The 19463-nt window shown below is 41.3% G+C and overlaps 1 protein-coding gene across 1 annotated transcript in view; it reads right to left on the reverse strand.

The window, feature by feature from the left end:
• Antxr1 (ANTXR cell adhesion molecule 1) overlaps positions 1-19463 on the reverse strand; it is a 254868-nt gene that overhangs the window by 153985 nt on the left and 81420 nt on the right. The window contains 2 exon segments of the mRNA XM_029553527.1: positions 8532-8630; positions 17693-17753. Of these exon segments, the coding sequence (XP_029409387.1) occupies positions 8532-8630; positions 17693-17753 (160 nt within the window).

The following is a 19463-nucleotide window of genomic DNA, read 5'->3' on the forward strand; positions in this document are numbered from 1 at the left end:
AGTATGTAATATATAATTATATTCTACATTACACAAAAGTAATGTATAGTGTAAAACATGCAGAGAAGTAAATAAAAAATAAAAGCCTTAAAATATTTGATAATTCTATTTCCTTGTGATAAACTTGCTTTTCTTGTGTGACAAAGTTTTACCATGTAGCCCAGGCTGGCCTCAAACTGACTATGTAGCCCAGGCTGCCCTTGAAATTTTTTTCTCCCACCTTTGCCTTCTGAGTGCTGAGATTATTATAGGCTTGTACCATCAACCCCAGCTGATAAACACTTTGAATGCCTTTGGGTATAATACTTTATTCTGCATATATTATTTTTTATATATTTGGGATCATACTACACAAAATTTTGTGGGATTTGGCACTTACCTCTCTCTAAAGTTATTAGAGCAATTCTGGGTACTGCAAGAAAACTAAATGAAGGTAAAGGGGCCCAGAGTTCCGGCAAACTATTTCCTTCTGCCCCAAAAGGAGGTGTTTCTTTCTCTGCTCTACAAATCCTTCCTCACTCCATAAATCCACACCCAAAAATTCTTGACTGTTGGTATTTGTAAAACTTACAAATTATCTTCTAAGCAAAGCATCAGCCTTTTAAAAATGTTGTAATCCTGAGGTCAGAACAGTTGTTCCACTCCAAAAAGCTGTAATTTGCTAAAAATAAGTATGCTTTTAAAAGTTTTGTTTTTCCTCCATAAAGGACAATTCAGGATTCATGCACAAGGTGTGTGCATTCTGACACACCAGCTCTCGTGGTTGTGCATGACTGGGTGTGGAGGTTTACCTTTGGAGTTGAGATTAAGGGGCAAGCCTAATCACAGGTCATAGCAAATCCCAATACTCTTAAAAGATGAAACCTTGAAAGACACCCAAGACAGAGGGTGGGAAGGGGCCTTAGCCCACACTGAGCCACACCGCCAGTCACTAAGCTGCTGCGGTATGCAAGCTGAAGTCAAAGTTGAACTGCGTAAGGAGTGAGCCACCAACACTTCATCTCTTCCCCTCAGCAGTACTGACTTAATCTCTCTATGAATTCACACTGAATAAATATTTAAACAACACAGATTAATAGCCTGCCTGGGGCTCCCAGGAGTCTGGCCTTTCTCGTGCTCAGAACTTCTCTTGAATCATCCTATAGAAATGACATAGGAGCAAGGCTGCACCAGGTCACTGTTCATCGCCATACATACAAGGTCACCGTCCATGAAGGTCCAGTCACCTGGTGCAGAAGTGGAGAGGGAAAATGACTTCCCACACAGAAGAGCAGGGTGAGAGTGAAGGCAGGGTGTCAGGGGAACTCATCAGCAAATTTCCACTTCAACACTGCCCCCAGGGAGCATTCTGAGTCTACACAGGGGTTACTATTTTCCCTTGGGAGTCACTGCATACTTGGTAACCCCACATGAGGGTTGACTATCCACAGGTACCTAGCAGCTAACTCTGTCAATCTGCCTCTGAAAATCTCCACTACCTTGTCTGTGGTGGCAAACCCCGCAAGTCCAGATTCCCACAGTAAATTCCAACCTATGTATCTGGGTTTGAAAGATGTGAACATTCAGTAACACACTTTCTCCACAAGACACTTCAAAAACCAGGAGGCAAAACCCGAGCTTCTTTCGAAAGGAGGGGCAACAGGGGAGCATCACCAGACACGGGAAAAGCTCCTGAAGCTCATGCACTTAGGGAAGCAGGAGAGGTGCCTTACTGTGGTCACACTGTCAGCTATGGAAAATGATGCTCTGAAGCCCAGGGTTCTGCCTTTCCTGGACCTAGATTCAATCACACTTATGTCCGATGTTGGGCAAACAGATAAATCATTTTGAGGCAGATGCACACCAGTTACGTGGGTAATGGAGTTGGGGCTTGGAGACTATGCTTCCCAGGCAATGTGGAGAACTGGTCTTTCAAAACCTTGGAATGAGAGTTCCTAAATCTTTGTTGTTTCCCTACCTGGGTGACCCAGGGTACTTTATTTGCTGGGCTTGTTTCCTCATCAGCAAAAACAAGGGCATGGATAAACCCTGTGGTAGGCTGTGACAAAATGAGATGACCAGGGGAGGAGATGACATGGGAGGACACTTGGATATCACAGGGACCAGCTAAGTGCTCAGCAATCAGTAGCCGCTACCACTTAGATGAAGCTCCCTAGGGATTTGGACAAGTGTCCAATTAAAAATGAAGACACCAGAGACTCCTCACATCTCTCCATTCTGAGTGATACAGTGACCTCAACATAGGGTGCAGAATCCTTAGGGTCTCATCCAAACTACATGAGGGACCTCTACCAGCAATACGGTCCTCTAAGTCATGACAAGGCCTTTCTGGAAGGAAGTTTAAGGTTTCTTCTTCTACATTTCCTCTCCATCTGTTGCTATAGATGCACTGGCAATCTCCTTAGGGTCCCCACAATGGCACCGGTTGTTTTCTATAATGAGGTATAGTTTCTGGATAATAAGACAAAAAAAATTTAAAAAATACTGGACTGCTCACATTCGAATGAAGATCATTTCTCTTTCCCTTAGGAAGCGGAGCCTCTTCGGGGAACTTTTAACTGCCTGTTTGAGAAAGTATCTTCAAAGGGGCCAAAGCTTCATCCTTTGGGAGTGTACAAAAAGTAAACCATGGCAAGGCCTGTTGAATACGATTGCAAATCAAGCTGGGAAGTAAAACTTTGCATCAAAAAATCAAGCATGCCTATGAAATTGTGCAGCGGGCTCTGCAAACTGAATTTCAATAAGTTTGTAAAAGCCAGTTTCTTTGTTTCTAGCTGTAGCTCAGGTGTTGCCACATAACACCAGGACAGTCTAGCATGGATTTCAATACTGCACAGCTGAATTGTTCATAGTTTGTTTGCTGTGCATAAAGTGGGTCATCCCTAAGCTCACACCCCAGGGTCTCCACTTTGGCGTTCAGATCCCCCTACACAGGTGGGTTTCCAGTTGAAATCAGAGCTTCTCTTGGCACAATACTATGAATAGGAATACCTGGAACAGGAAAATGTATAGCCAAGATAAAGGGAGTTAGTGGTATTTCCAGGGAGTTAGTGGTATTTCCAAGGCCATTTCTTGGCCAGTCCAGCACAGTGACTGGAAAGCTAACTAAATGCTAAATTGAAGATGTATGCTAGGCCTAAATAATTCCCAAAAATATAAATTAAGCTTTAAATAACTTTAGTGAGTTCTTTTCTAATAGCAGGGAACACACCGTTGTAGAAACCTTCGAAAACACAGAGAGGAAGAAAATAAAAATTTACTGTGGTCTCATTCAGAAGTGACTGCTGGTAACATTTTGAGGTTTGTCTTTCAAGTATGCGTGTGACTGTGTGTGAAATAAAAAACACAAAAATAGTTTCTGTGTGCTGTTTGTAACTCAGTTTTAATACAGAATGCCACATCATTTATAACCCCAGATTGTTATCTACTTTTCTGTATTAGCTAATTCCAGGGTGACCTGTAATTTAAACTGTCATCTACCCCAAACATTTAAATGCTTCCTCCTCCCTTTCTTCTTTTGTTATGATGGTTACCCATGTCATCAAGTGTTTGCAGACATTCCTAGTCACTTCCTTTCACGAACCAGAAATTAAAATCTGGGTAAAAAATGTATAAGGGGCTGTGCCCACACCTGGGTCTCAGTTTCCACGACTCTTTTCTGAGCCCACACACATTCTCTCTGTGTGTCTTATTTTCTTCTGAGTGCCTTTCTGTCTTTTTAAAAAAAATATTTTATTTATTATTTTTATTTTATGTATACGGGTATATTGCCTGCATGTATGTGAGTGCACCCATGTTGTGCAATGCCGCGGAGTTCAGAAGAGGGCTTTGTATTCCCCTGGTACTGGAGTTAAGGACGGTTCATAGCCACCATGTGGGTGTGGGGACTCGAACCTGGGTTGTCTACAAGAGCACTCAGTGTTCTTAACCACTGAACCATCTCTCCAGCCCTGCCTTTCTGTCTTTTAACCCTCATGCTTAAGCTTATATTAAAATCTCTCCATTAAACCCCAACTCTGTTTTGTAAAAAATGTATAAAACAGTCGACTCATTTTGAGAACCACCTTCTTAAAGTTTTGATAGCATCTCATGAAAACGCTTGTTCCTCTGTGCTTTGTGGATTTGGACCCTGTGCTTTTGTTAATCTTTGCAAGTTTGCTAGAGTAAAAACAGCGAATGAAGCTGGGTGTGGTGGCACATGCCCACCTGCCATCTCAGTACTTGGAGGCTAAAGGAGAAGGATTAGGGGTTCAAGGTCATCCTCTGTTACTTAGCACACCGGAAGCCAGCCTGGGTTACATGAGAACTTGTGTTGAGAAAACCAAAGGAAAATAAAAACCAGCAGCTGATTGATCCCAGCTGCATTTCCTCGTCCATACTGAGCATGCTCCTTATCGTCTGCTGACACTCATTTGTCCACTTAATGTATTTTACCCATTTTATACTTTTTGAAAACAATGCTATTATTATTATTGCTATTATTACTATTATTATTATTTGTGTGTGTGTGTATGAATGTGCGCAGGTCAGAGGATAACTCTCAGAAGTCAGTTCTATCCTTCCACTATGGGACTCAGGGATTGAACTCAGGTTGTGAGGCTTGCTGTGAAAGCAATTTTGTCTGCAACATCATCTTGCTGGCCCCATTTTTCTAACCTTTTTTTTTTTTTTTTAAAAAAAGACTGATTTTAGGAGCTATCTTTACACTGTTTATTATCTCTAAGGCATGTATATTTTAAATGGTTTCCCTGTCCTTTTCTCTTGATTTTGGTTGGGGCTAGAAACAGGAATTTAAAAACTTGTACTCAAACTATCAAATTTTCCCTTCATCTTTGTTCCTTTTTGCTTAATGTCTTTATCCACTGGGCGATTATGCAAACATTTACTTTTGTTTCCTTCTAGAAATTTTATAGTTTCATATTCACATTAAAATTTTTTAGTTCATCTGGAATTTGTTTAAATGTACGGTATGAGATAAAAATCAAACTTGCTTTTCCAAGTAGTTAGCCAACTGTGTCAGCACCATTTTTCAAAAACCCACTGACTTGAAAGATTACTTATTTAACAGAGTTCATACTAGTGTTCAGATGTTCATGGACTCCTCCACTGTTGTTTGGTGATCATACCAGCCACACATTGTTTCAATGACTGCAGCTTTTTTATTCATCCTAAAATCAGTTCAGGCAAGTCTCTACATTTTATTTGGCCTGTCTCATATATTTATTCTTCCTTAAGAATGATTTCATTAACTTCAAAAACTCTGCGAGAATTTTCATTGGGATTATAATGAGTAAATATCAATCTTAAGATGAACAATATCTTTATGATGCTGAGTTGTGAGTCCACTTGGTAACAGTGACATTGGGGACTGGTAACAATGAGGTAAACACAGCAAGCAAGACTGAGCAGGTGCTCACAGCCATGCCTGCCCTGAGTCAATGCCTGCCACACTAAGCAGGTGAACAACCTATGACATAGGAATTGCTGCTGCCACTCTCATTCTGCATGGAGAAACAGACCCAAAATGAGGAATAAGTCGCTGTCAGAACACAGCTGGTGATGTCAGGTCAGTCCCCGGTGTCTGTCTCCAGATACTGCACTGTGCCTGGAGTCTAGGACCACTCATCTAGTCACTAGATCTCTCACAAAGTTTTGTGACTTTATACTCCCCCCCGCCTTTTTTTTTTGAGACAGGGTCTCCCTGTAGCCCCAGCTGACCTGGAACTCACCACGTAAACCAAGCTGGACTTCATCTCACAGAGATCCACCTGCCTCTGCCTCCTGAGTGTTAGGATTAAAGGCATACCCCACCATGCCTGGTGGCTTTCTTCTTATATGACTTTATAAATTGGATTAAAGTAGTTCCACTAGATTTTATTTGTTGTTAGATTTTTTTCTGGAATATTTAAAAAATATTTTTATTTTTAATTATGTGTCTGTACACATGAGTGCAGGTGCCCATAGAGGATTCAGAATCCCTGGAGTTGGAGTTATAGGTTTTGAAGTGCCCAATGTGGGTACTGGGAACTGAAGTTGAGTCCTCTGTAAGATGGACATATGCTCTTAACCACTGAGCCTTCTTCTCTGGCCCCTTATTTTCTAATGGTCATTGTTGAACTCTGGGAAAAGGAAGTGATGTAAGTGAGGTGTTTACAGCTGGGTGGGGAGGGGGGACAGAGTGATGGGAGTGAATATAAGCAGAGTCCAGTGAGAACCGTGTATGAAAATGTCACAATGAAGCCCATTATGTTGCAGGTTAACTTAAAAAAGTTAATTAGAAATTACAAAAAATAAGTGAGGTGCTTATTTTTTTTTTGAGGTGCTTATTTTTAAAACATCCAGCTTAATGATCCCCTTCTTGGTCTAGCAGCCCTGCAGACTCTGGTTTTCCAGGAAGACACAATCATTTCAAAGTACTAGAAGATGCTGCTGTTTCATCAGTTCCTGAGCCTTAGATGTCACAGCACTGTTCAGTACGGTGGAGACCAGCCATATGCAGCTATAAACATTAATTAAAGCCAAGTGAAATGAAAATACAGTTCTTCAATCACACTTGACAGGTTTCAAGTACCAACAGTTACTTGTGGCTTGTGATGACCACATTGGCTGGCTCTCTAGAACATTTCCATCAGCTACAAGATGGTGATCCTGGACTCATCAGATCACCCTTAGCAGTAGTGGTAAGATGGGATGTCTTGCTACTTTCTTTCTAAGGTGAATACCACCTAACAATGGCTTACTAGATACTGACACTGAATTTTAAATCTGTATATCTAGATGTATTTTATTATGTCAAGGAAGTCTTAGTCTGTCTAGCTTTAAGTCTTTAAATCAATTAGATTTATAGTAGATTTCAATACCTCCATGAAATCAACAACTTTACTATGTGATAGTTAAATTCCCTTGGGGCTGATTCGTTGCTTTGTCGTCTGCAAACCTTTAACGTTGTGTTGGAAACCTGACATTTTAAAAAGTCTGGTGGCCTCTATTTTTCTCTGAGTGAGAATGGATAACTGGGTATGACTGGTAAGTGTATACTAGAAATGGAAGAGAAAAGGAAGAAAGACAAGTTAAGAGCAATTGGAAAATGTGCCTTCAAAATGTCACTACAAAGGCACAGTCCATTGCAGAGACTGTCACATCTGTCTAGGTAGCCAATGAGTGGTGGCTGCAGGTAAGTAGTCTCCCCTCCTCTTCCATTTGTCCACACAGACGGGAATTTCAAAGCTCTCTGGTCTGAAAGGAAAACTCACCCTCAAGCATTTCTTAATTTTCTTAAACTTTGGGCTCAGGAGGGGAAAAAGTGACTTACAGTAGCTCATGGCAGCTTTGACATGCGACTGCTCAGAGCTGCTGTAAAATGATTTCAAACAGCATGAACTTTTTCGACATGAGAGAATGTTCAAATTTTAATAAAACTATCTGAAAGCTTTCAATGTTTAATATCTTCCCAAGTTAGGAATTCCAGATGTCTGTGAGGAAGCCACTGCCAGTATTTAAACGTTTGAGTAGGTTTTAGGGTATCAAGGAAAGAAAAAAGGTGTATCTCTCAAATTTTCTAATTTAAAGACAGGTTCAGCCTGCCTGTCTCCTGGGGCTATAAGGGCAGAAAAACCAGAATGAGTGGTGAGCCAGGGGGGGTGTCTGTCCCCTCTCCCTCCTTCTACTTCTTAGGGCTGCCGTGCACAAAGACAAAGCATGGGAAGCACACGGCACGGTGGAAAACGCAGCATGGTGCAGCTGTTGCTTTACCACTGTGGATGGGGAGTCAGTAATTATCTGGGTGATGGACACCAGATGCAAATATAACCAGGGGTCCCGGCATTTGTCCTCCCAGAACCAGACCTCCCATCTGTCCTGCACAGTCACTGAGTCACACGTATTTAAATTAGGAGCTTGTCTGCTGCAAATATCTCTGGGAGGTTCCAATGCTATGACAGTCCATTTTTCTCATGAAACTCACTGAGTTTTACTTTCATGTTCCTGTATTTCATGTAAGATATTCACCATGATGGCAGTTTCTTGGCCACTCCAAGCAAGAACCTTCCAGCTTGAAAAAAGTCCCTGGATCCACACATGCAAGACTAATAGTCTGGTTTTTGCTTTATTCAGGATTAATCAAGTTAGGCCTTTTTTTTTTTTTTCATTCTTACCCTAGAAATCTCTAATGCTTTTTTGCTAAGAGGCATCAAGCCCCACAAGCCCTACTTAACCAGGGCCTGCATGGCCAACTGGGAGTAACTTTGTGGTAGACCATAACTGGGGAGAAAGCAGGTACTCTGCCGCCTCCTGAGGGTTGGCACAGGGCTGGTGGGCCGCTGGGAGCTCATGTCAAGTCTTGCCTTGCTCCCCAAGCTGGGCACCCTTAGGCTGCACCAATATGGGGCGGGGGGCCCACACTCCTGCCAGAACTCAGGCCCAAAAGGGCCAGCTATCCCTCATTGGAGGCCTATCACTGACTGAACTGTAGCAAGTGAACGTGCTGGAAGACAGGCTAGCGATGCCTCCCCACCAATGCCCCCAGAACTTACTGAGTGTGACTGAGTCATTGATTTTGAAGCTGCAGAGGACTCTGTCCACATTGCGGGCATGTCGGAAGCCATTTCCTCTCACGACCACTTGAAATGATTCTGAAATGAAGAACGACAGCATATTATTTTGCCATTGCCCATAAATTTCCCATCTGCCCTGATTTAGAGCATCCGGTTGGTTACTGTTTCCAAGCTTCAAACACCCAGAAATCAGATGCGGTTGGGGACCCTTTCCACTCACAGACCCCTTCTCCCTGGTGTTCATGAGGAAGGTACACTGCTTCCTGCTCTGAATCCCATTTCTTAACTTTGCTCCCACCTGCAGTGTCTTCCTCCCTTTTCTATGTTCATTCATGTCTTAACCATTTTTCAAGGCTAGTCAGTTCTAAGGGGAGGGGTTCCAAGAAGGGGTCTTCCCCTTCCTTTTCAGTCAGCCTGCTTTGGGTCTGGTTTACATTCTGGAATCTCCTGAAAGGATTTCCTCAGAACCCAGCTGCCTCACAAACTTTGGAAACCACAATCCGTGGCATTCACAGCTTGTGCTGAACTATCGCTCTGTACATAGTTACGTAATGTCTGGTGTTCTTTTGTCTCTTTCTCCCCTAACCAGAAAAGCATTCTTTCAGGTTAGTAGTTGTGTGATACCTACTACTCTTCTCTCTTCTGGACACAGTGTACTGAAGCTTTGTAGGAGTCACTGTACTTAACGGAATTATGTATGGTGGTCATCTGTCAAACACGATCTGCCTGAACTGACCCCAGCCCTTTAGTACAGGGCTTCTTTCTCCATGAACAGAAGAGATCTCATGGGCATGCACATCAGCTTCACACTGAGAGAATACAGGTCCAATTAGTATGTATGTATGAGTCTTACAAAGTAAAAAAATATTCTTTATAATATAGTCCTACCAAGGGGAAAAACCCAATTAATGAAATATTTAAGAATACTTCTTTAAGCTTGATGATATCTAATTAATATATTTATTTGTATGTATATTCTTGTGTGTCTGTGTGCATGCATGTGAGTGCATGTAGAGGCCAGAAGATAACCCTAGCTTTGAAACAAGGTCTCTCACTGGCCTTAAGCTCACTAAGTAGCTGGGCCAGATGGCCAGTGAGCCCCAGGGATCCACTTTTCTTTGACTCCTCCGGTGGTAGGATTACAAGCTTGTGCCACCATACTGGATTATTTTTTTTTAATTGTGGGTTCTGGGGATTGAACTCAGGTCCTAGTGCTTACAAACTAAGCACTATACCAACTGCCCAGCCCCCAGTTTCTCTTATTTTGGTCATCCTTACATGTATGCAAATTGGAGTTTAGGATAATGCTATGTGGTATACACAGACACATTAAAAGTTAGAGGGAAAAAATGCAGTGTTTGTGAAAGTGAGTCTTAAGTAAATCACACCCAAATGGAGACTTCATTGGAAGAAGTATGGAATTAAAGAACCAGCACATAGAACTCTAAGTGAAATAAATGTCATGAGTTTATGTCACTTTCATTCCCAAATTAGAGATCTTGTTTGCCAAGACAATAACTGATAGTTAATGGTTCTCTTGCTGTGTGCCAAACTGCTGTTAATACTGTTAATTTGATGTAATTTCAACCTCCCCACAGGCCAGGGAGTGAAGCCGAGAATGTGATCCCTGTGAGGTTACCTGATTTGTTCAGGATCACACAGATAATAACTCTCAGATCCAATCTGGAATCCAGGACTGTCAGGCACCAAGGGCCAAGCAGTTAGATCCCATCTACTGTCTTCCTAAAACCATCCTGCTGAAAGTGATGCTTTTGTTAAAACAGATGAGTCATTGAGAAATTGAGACTATGATTTCTTTAAAGCTCATCTTATTTGGACAGGTACGATAATTTTTCAGAAAAGTAGAATGGACCTGCTTGTGAAACAAGAAACTAAACTCACAAGTACCCAGACGCACTATAAATAAGTGTGAAAGGCCTTCAGAGGTGCAGGAATCTTAACTGTAAGGAGATTAAGATTCTGACACTTTCATGACTTGCCCAGAGTCATTTAGGCAGTAAACTGAAAAGCCAAGTCTCATAGCCTTGGGTTTAGAACCTTGGTTTGGAACTTAATTAAAACAAGGCCATGGGCATGTGGTTTTTCAGTATACCACAGTCATGAATATTTAAAAATTTATATATCCATGTTGATACTTATATACAACTGCTAAGTTTATAAAGATGGGTTTAAAACTTCTTAACATGTTCACTAGGCATGCCATGATCATCAGCTGGTTCAATGGGCATTTTATTAAGTGTGTGGGACTGTGGAAGAATCTTGCTGCATTTATTTCCTCAATAAAGCCAAGAGAAGCTGATGTTTCGTTTCTTGCTTGGATGGAGACATACAGACATCTGCTGGTTGACACTTTTGCTGATTCCACATGTTTTCTGCATTTCCTCTTTCTAGGCCTCCCTCTTGTTTCCTCACAGATCAGCAAAGAGAGAGATGCTGGAAACAGGCTGCAGGCCAAGCTCTCTTCTCTAACACCATGTTCAGCACTGCCAGTTCAGCTGTTGAATCCTCTATAAAAGGGGCTCCACACATGTCTGGTTGGCCCAGTCTCAGGGGGGTTTAAAAGGAAGACAGGAGGAGCACATGATGGGAACCAAATCATGCAATCATTGGGCCTAGGGAGAAGATACAGGAGGGTGAGGTGGGCGTCCATCCTGCCTAGCGCAATTTCCAGTGCATACATTTGGTTTCCAGAAGAGCCCAAACATCTGACCCAGCAGCCTGACTGGATTGTCAGATCTTTGCACAGAGATGTTATGTAATCAAACGAATGAATCTGTAGCAAGGGAGACCCAGGATACGCCAGACTCAGGACCCCTGGCTCTAACACTACTTATCCCCAGAGCCCGGTATCTACCCTTTACAGTATACACAGCTTGGTGCTTTCAGGAAATTTGCACATAGGATCCCTGTAGGATCCCAGTTCCTACAAGAAATGTCTGGGGAGATGGATCGTGGGCTTTCAGGGAGGAAATTTTCTTTTAATTTATTGAGACTTTCATACATGCAAATAAGGACTTTTGATCAAATCCACATTCACTCCCTCCCCTCCAACTCCTCCCATATTCTCCCCATCACTTTTTCCTGACTTCATGCTTTTCTTTCCTCTCTCTCTCTCTCTCTCTCTCTCTCTCTCTCTCTCTCTCTCTCTCCTTTTATTTCAGGCTTTTTGTTACTCTAACATTCCCTCAGGGAAGAGTTTTTGGCCTGAAGTGGTATTTGATTTAATCTTTTGTGATATTTATCCTTTAAGGTATCTTTAAAGCGTACGTTCATTAAGATCCTTTTGTCATTTTTATTCTTAATGATAATTTAAGACTCTTGATGTCAGAAGTCATCATTTCCATTTCTTCCAGATGCCTGCCTGTGCCTAACTCCAGGCTGGGTTGATCTCTGTGTCAGCTCATTGGAGGAAGGAATGAAAAACACAAATGGGAGGATAAGGTGCTCATGTGTTCAGGCTGCCAGCCAGCTCTAATCTAGATCCTTTTATGAGGTCAATGAGTGGAAAGATGGTCAACGTCATTAGTCATTACAGAAATGTTAAAAAAACCCAATATGATAGCTATGCTAAAAGAGACTGGCAATAATAAGAATTAGAGAAGTTAATATTCATGTACATTGCTAGTAGGACTGTAAAAATGGTACAAATTCTCATGTGCCAGTTCTTCAACATCTTAAATATAATTACTCTTGTGAACCAAATTTTCCACTCCTAGATGTATACTCAAGAGAATGAAGAATGTATGTCCAGATAAAAGCTTGCACAAGAATTCATAACAGCATATTCATGAGTCCCAAATGGGAACAACCCAATGCCCATTAACTAATATGGTCTTTCTACATAATGGAATATTATCTAACCATAAAGAGAAGTCAAGTTCTGATGCTGACAAGGGAGGACCTTAGAAACACTATGTGAAATGAGAAAGCCAGAGGACCATGTGTGATTATCAGGGTCCATTCATAGATAGGAATGCCCAGGCTGGTGAGTGCTGTAAGGGGGAATGGGGAGTGACAGCTTCATAGATACAGAGTTTCTTGTTGGATGATGAAAGCATTGTGGAATTCCATATTTGCTGTGACTGCACGACACTGATACATCAAAAAGCCAAGAAATTGTATGCTTTAAATGGGAAAATTTTGTAGTATGTTGGGTATTGCCCACCTAAAACAAGGAATAATGCAATGGTTTGATATACTTATTCTGCTCTCTGTTCTTTCCTGTTTTTCCTTTGCTTTTCTTCCATTAAAAAAAATAGAGCACATTGTTTTGAAATGACCTCAGTAAAGCCTGCCTATCATTCACTGTACTGGAAGTGACAACATCTGCATGCTTTCTGCTTGTTCTGGCCACATGGGACTGACGTGCCAGGTTAGTAAGGGCTATTTTATCTTATAGGTCAGTTTGAATTTCCTAGTGGTTAATTGTCTAGCTTGTGCACAAAGGATAGAATTTGATATGAGTGACATATACTCATGAGATCACCCCAGACAGGATGTGACTGCCTTATGACCTCTCAAAGTTTCTTCCTGCTGCCTTTAACTACTCTCTTCTAGCACCTTCCTTCCTCACCCCAGCAAATCACTGTCTGCTAACCATGCAACCAGTTTGCATTTTCTAGAAGTACATGTAAATAAAATCACATAAGCAACCTGGTTTGTTCAGCTTCTTTTATCTGCATAATTAAGACTCATTGATAATTACTTTGAGGTTTATATAGAGTTTATTGTTTCATGGATGAATATTATTCCAACATATGGAAAATAATCAGATTTATTTTTTGTTCATTCACTTGTTGATGAATATGGGAATGGTCTGGTTTACAGTTTGGGGCTACTAAACATAAAGCTGTGATGAACAATTGTCTATTAATCTTGTCTAGCCATAGATTTCATTTTCTCTTTTATCTTGGGCAAATGCCTAGGGCTGGAATGACGGCGCCACTCAGTAGGTGTGGGTTTAATTTTTTAAAGAAACTTTTCCACTGTGGTTTTCCATTTTGTATTGCCAGCAACAGTGTATGAAAGTGCTTCCTCCAAACAGAAATATCTTTAAATAAAAGGGAAGACATAGAAGACTTTGGAACATTCCATTCACAAGTGGTGCCTAGTGGTAAGGCATGCAGATTTCAAAAATGAGATCAAGAAATGGAAGCACTATTTGACATTGCACAAATGAATCTATTTGAAGCACTAATTTCCAAATGGCAAATGTGAAGCCAAAAACTATTTTCTTTCGTGAGAACTCATCCTGCTTTATCAGACACAGTGGGGAACACAGTAGGAAATACAACAGCCTCTGAAATGACAGAGGAGGAACTAAGTACAACTTCCTTTGTGGAAGTTCTTGTAAAGACTTCAAATGCAGACCAGTTGGCTGGTTGCACACTTGATCCCAATTAGTTCCTTCCGGAAGTACTTACTTACAAAGCATGTTGTGAACTCTGAGTCTGAAGCCAACTGAACTCAGCACAGGCTGTATTTCCTAGAAAGGAGCTCAGTTAGGCAGGGCCAGTCTATCCAGGAGTCAACTTTCCTAATTACACAGGGGCTAACATGTAAAATGTTTAATAAGAACTTTAAAAATATTTTATTATTTTTTATTTTATGTGTATGAGTGTTTGCCTGCATGCCTGTAAGTGCACCCATGTTGTGTTGTGCAATGTACAAGGAGGTCAGAAGAGGGTATCAGATCCCCTAGAACTGGACTTAAAGATGGTTGTTAGCTGCCATGTGGGTGCTGGGAATTGAACTCAGGTCCTCTGCAAGAGCAGCCAGTGCTCTTAACCACTGAGCCATCTCTCCAACCCCAAGAACATTTTTTAAAAGTTTGTATTGGAAGGGGGACAGTGTTATTTAAGCAGTTTCTAAGCTCTGCACAGGAGGTGACTTCCTGCATGCTTTGGAATAGGGACTATGAATTGTGTCTATGAGCATGCTGAATAGCCATCCTATGTTGGTCCCAATGTTGGGGAGACAACGGGGAGTAGAAGGTGAACGGGAAGAAGTACACACTTCCTTTAAGGAAGTTACTTGTGGTTTGAATGAGATGTGTCCTGAAAAGGTCAAGTATTTGAATACTTTGTTCCCAGTTGGTGATATTGTTTGGGGGCGGTCACAGAACCCTTAGGAGGTGTGGCCTTGCTGGAGGTGTCATTGGGGGTGGGCTTTATGAGTTCATAGCTTTGCCCCACTTCCAGTTTACTCTCTCTGCTTCCCACAACTGCTTGAAGATGTGAGCGCTCAACTTCCTGCTGCCATGCCTCCCCTGCTATGATGGCCTTTATTCCTCTAGAACTGTAAACCCAAATAAACCCTTCCTTCTATAAGTTGGTCAAGGTGTTTTATCACAGCAACAGAAAAGTAACTAATACATCAGTCACTCTCAATAACTGTTGTCTTGAGCAAATACAGGCTTATTGCCTCTGGATCCGATTTTCCAAGACAATATGAAAATTTAAATTTTTAGGTAAATTGGTTTTTTAGAATGTTAACAATAAATATATTTTTTAAAAACTGCAGTGTAAACCAAGGAGAATGCATATGTGGGGCACTGAGTGCCCACAGGCTGCCAGCTTATAGCCTCTGAGGATGGAGGCTGCTGGGAAGACTCTGTTCCTCAGGCAGTTTCACCAGTGTCATTAGTTGTCATTTCTTCCCCTGAATAAACTAAGTCAGGTTTCCCTAAACCTGCTTATGTGTGAAGCTAGCTATTTGAGCAAAGGTCTACACTTGTATTTACCCTGTAAGAACCTTATTTCTCTCCATGGCCCACTGCCCAGCACAATACCCAGCACTAAACAGAGCATCAATAAAAATTGGCAGATCTTGTTGGCCTTAGTACTTCTGTGCCAAAGGCATTAAGTTTATGTGTATTATTTTTAAAATTATCTTGAGCATCTTGATGGCATGTTAGGGAGATTTGGGTTATTTGTTGAGTCAAGAATTATTAAGGAGGGCATTATTCTCTTGTTTAAGTGGTTAAGATTTTTATTTTGGTCTTGTTTTTTTGGCTATTATTTTTAAATTCTGCTTCATTTTTAATTTAACAGTTAAAAAGTATGACAGGTTATATGGAAGGAGTTACTAAGTCAAACAGACAAAATCTGTGGTATTGTGTTCTGAAGGACCACATGAAGGAAGACAGTCAGTCAAACTTTATGGATGACCATTTAGTGCCAGGTACTATGTTAGGCAGTGGGACTGGAGAGAAATAAGGTTCTTACAAGAAGGAAGCTGATGACAATAGGGCATTAGAAACAGAGTCTATTTCCTCTACGCTTTCTGATGTACCACAAAGTTGCTACATATCCAAGATTGCCAAAGCCAAAGCCTGGGTTTTCACCATGAATGAGATAATTGCACAGTCAAGGGACCTCGTTGTCTTCTAATTACTTTAAAGGTAGAGAACTATAAGTATTATATTCGTACACACAGTATACATGTTTCAAGTACTCTAAATAACCCATTCCTTTACAAAAAGCTTTTGAGGTAACTGACTTTGAAACTAATGGAGTCTAATTCTGTTTAGGATCCACCCTGCACAGGCCCTTTACAAGGCCCTGGTACTGTGTTCATGTGGTCATATGTTTTTGACTAATCCCCACCTCCCACCCCTTCCCCTTCTTTCTTACAAAGTACCCCATAGCTCCCAGACTGGCCTTGAATTCTCAATCCTCCTGCCTCAGCCTCCCAAGTGACAGGATTACGCATGTGTACACCACACCAGGATTTCCTTGAAGGCATTCTCCTAGATTGATCCCTGAGGTAAATACATGTGCCCTGTCATCTGTGTCATCAAAATCACTTTATTTAAACATAAGATGGGAATCTTTTAAAACTGCTTTTATTTGGGAAATTAACACATATCTCTGAATAGTCAACAAGTATTTTGCTAACAACTTTATATGTAGGTATGTATAACTGTATGTAAGTAGTCATATGTTACATATGCATTCATGTATGTATGTAGTTAGGCATTGAGTTTTGTTAACATATTTAGATATACCCACAATGCTGTTATGTGGATACAGATTCAATGCCTAACTCCTTGAACATCTTTCAATTGTTCTAAAATGCAATCAAGAATAGAGAAGGAAATCCTCAAGTAACTCCCTCATTTACACCAATAAACTATGTCATAAACTTTGAGATGCACAGTTTGAAAGGGCTGAAAGTTCTGCCTTAGTGCTTACTGTCCACTCAGGGTTGGGCAACATATTATTTGCTGATAATTAATGACTGGCAATTGGTATTCAGGGACATCAACAGGAGAATCTCAAAAGTGGAAGATAGAGTCCATCCTTCTTATATCTCCAGCACTTAGCACTGTCCCTGGCCTGCAGTAGGTATTTAAAAGAACAAACATAAAAAATATGTTTGTTCTTTTTGAGACAGGGTCTCTCTGTAGCCCCAGCTGACCTGGAACTCGCTATGTAGACCAGGCTGGCCTCGAACTCACTAAATGAAACAAGACTGATGGGAACCTGTCATATGAGAGGGACCAACATGGGTGAAGCATCATACAAAACAGGGGCAAAGCCTCAATTTTTGTCAGCTAGAGATGATATTGTGACTCAAAGAAAAGTCTGCTTCTCTAAGTAGAGATTTCCTACACTAATGACAGGATTGTAATGGGCCCTTACTCTTTATACCACTGCTTTGTAAAGCCTGGTAAAGTGATTAATTCAGACCAATTTATCAGTACACAGAAAGGCCAGATCCAACTGAATACTTAAGTACAGCATTTCAGGGGAGGCCTGGAGTCACTGTGCCCTATGGTGAAATCTGTAGAGCTGTCGTGATGAAGGCCTGCGGAGGCAGGGTGGTGTGGTGATTAGCCTTGCATAGCTGTAGGAACCCATTATTTCTGCAGTTTCTTTGTAATTAGGTCCCACGAGAGGAGAGGATTTGGACAGATGTTTTCAAACTTTCAAAATGACATATTTCTTCTTTCTTTTCCCTTTTCCCAAGAAGCAAATTTAATTAGCAGTTTCTACTGTTTTTCAAGCATCTTCCTCTGGCCCCACTTCTATTCCCCCACCAATGAAATGAACATAGATTTGAACTCAAAACACCATCATCTGAGTGAAAGCAGTTAGCACTGAATCTCAATTTACCTCCTGCACATATGGTGGATGGTTCAGCAGCTAGAATTTCAATGCAGGACTTCTTTAGAATCTAGGAGAAGAAATGCAATAGTCAATGTCCAGTTCATTTTGCTAAAAGAGAAAATCAGGTACCAAGATAAGGAAGTTCAAGGACACTAGGGTGCAGGAAGGGTAACATCACCATCATGGTTAATGCCACACATCTAATGAGTCACAATGAGCTAGAGTGTCTTTCATAGAAAGAGCCTGAATGCTGATAAGGGGGAGAGCTTGGAAGGCTGCATGCTGTGCACCCCTGACCCTTATTTAGATGGGAACAGTTCTCTTCTAGCCTGATTCTTGCATCTAACTGGTAGGATGTAAGCATCTTTCTATGATCTATACTTCCTCCTCCTCCCCCTCCTCCTCCTCCATGTGTGTTCTTCTTGCATGTATGTAGGTTCACCTGTGTGTGCAACACCCACAGAGGCCAGACAAGGGCATCAGATTTCTTGGAACTGGAGCTATGAACAGTTGTTAGACACAGTGTGGGTGCTGAGAACTAAACCCAAGTCCTCTGCAAGAGTGGCAAGTGATCTTAACCACTGAGCCAGCTTTCCAGCCCACCATCCTAATTCTTGTTGAACACTGGCTCCAAAATTTCAACCAAGTATTTTAAACATATAGGGAGCACTCAATTAATCTCTTCAGCAAACATGTTATGTTTTCTTGGGGCTTACTTAATTTTTGATTTGAGGTGGTTCAGAGGACTGAAGGGTACTATTTCTCATTTCATGAAAGGGCATTTGTTAAAGCATCTAGTGATGTAATTATAAAATCTAGTTTGCAAATGAAGAAACTGTGTTTTAGCATGAAGAAATGCCCATTTATTTGTATGGATGTTTACTTGGGTAAGCTTCCTGCCCCAGCTTAAGCAACCCACAAAACACAATATACAATCAAATAGAGGAGGCAATAAATTACAGTGCAGAGAACAGACTCGAGGGTAAATGACAGAAAGACAGTGCAAGGAGTAAGAACAGTACAGCAAAGATGCACAGCGAGGGGCCTGTTTGCTAGGCTTATCCTGGGTTCCAAGCTCTCTAGTAGTAAGTACAGAAGATGGACATTTATGAGCATCTCAATATGTAGAATTGAAAACAAACCTGTTTCTCAGAAGAGATATTTACCCATTCCAGGGAGAAATCTAGGCATCCTCAGAGTGAAGCAATATAAAAGAAAATGAACAAAGAAGCTTAAGAAAACCCTTTTTCTGAAGGGCAGATGAAACAGTAAGTTACTCAGACGTGTGGGTACTCAGAGCCAGGTCTTTCCTTAGGAAACACTACCCCTCAAAGCTATACAAGCAGCATTTCTTCCTCTGTCAATTTTATTTTCATTTCTCTATTTTTGCACATGTCGATGTGTATATGCGTGTTCATGTGTGTACATGTGAATGTGGTGGCCAGAGGACAATCTTGGTGTTGTTCCTCAGGCACTGCCACCTTGTGTTTGAGACAGTCTCTCCCCACCCTGGAGCTCACCAAAAAGGTGAGGCTGACTGGCCGGCCAGCCCCATGGATCTGCTTGTCCCTGTCTCCCCAGCACTGGGATTACAAGCACAAGTCACCACAATTTTTTTAAAATTATTTATTATTTTTATTTTATGTGTATGAGTGTATTGCTTGCATGTGAGTGCACCCGTGTCGTGCAATGCCACGGAGATCAGAAGAGGGCTTCGGATTCCCCTGGAACTGGAGTTGAGGGTAGTTTGTAGCTGCCATGTGGGCGCTGGGAATCG

This window comes from Nannospalax galili, unplaced genomic scaffold (genome assembly GCF_000622305.1).
Source record: "Nannospalax galili isolate Female #2095 unplaced genomic scaffold, S.galili_v1.0 scaffold204, whole genome shotgun sequence".
In the NCBI taxonomy this organism is placed as follows: domain Eukaryota; kingdom Metazoa; phylum Chordata; class Mammalia; order Rodentia; family Spalacidae; genus Nannospalax; species Nannospalax galili.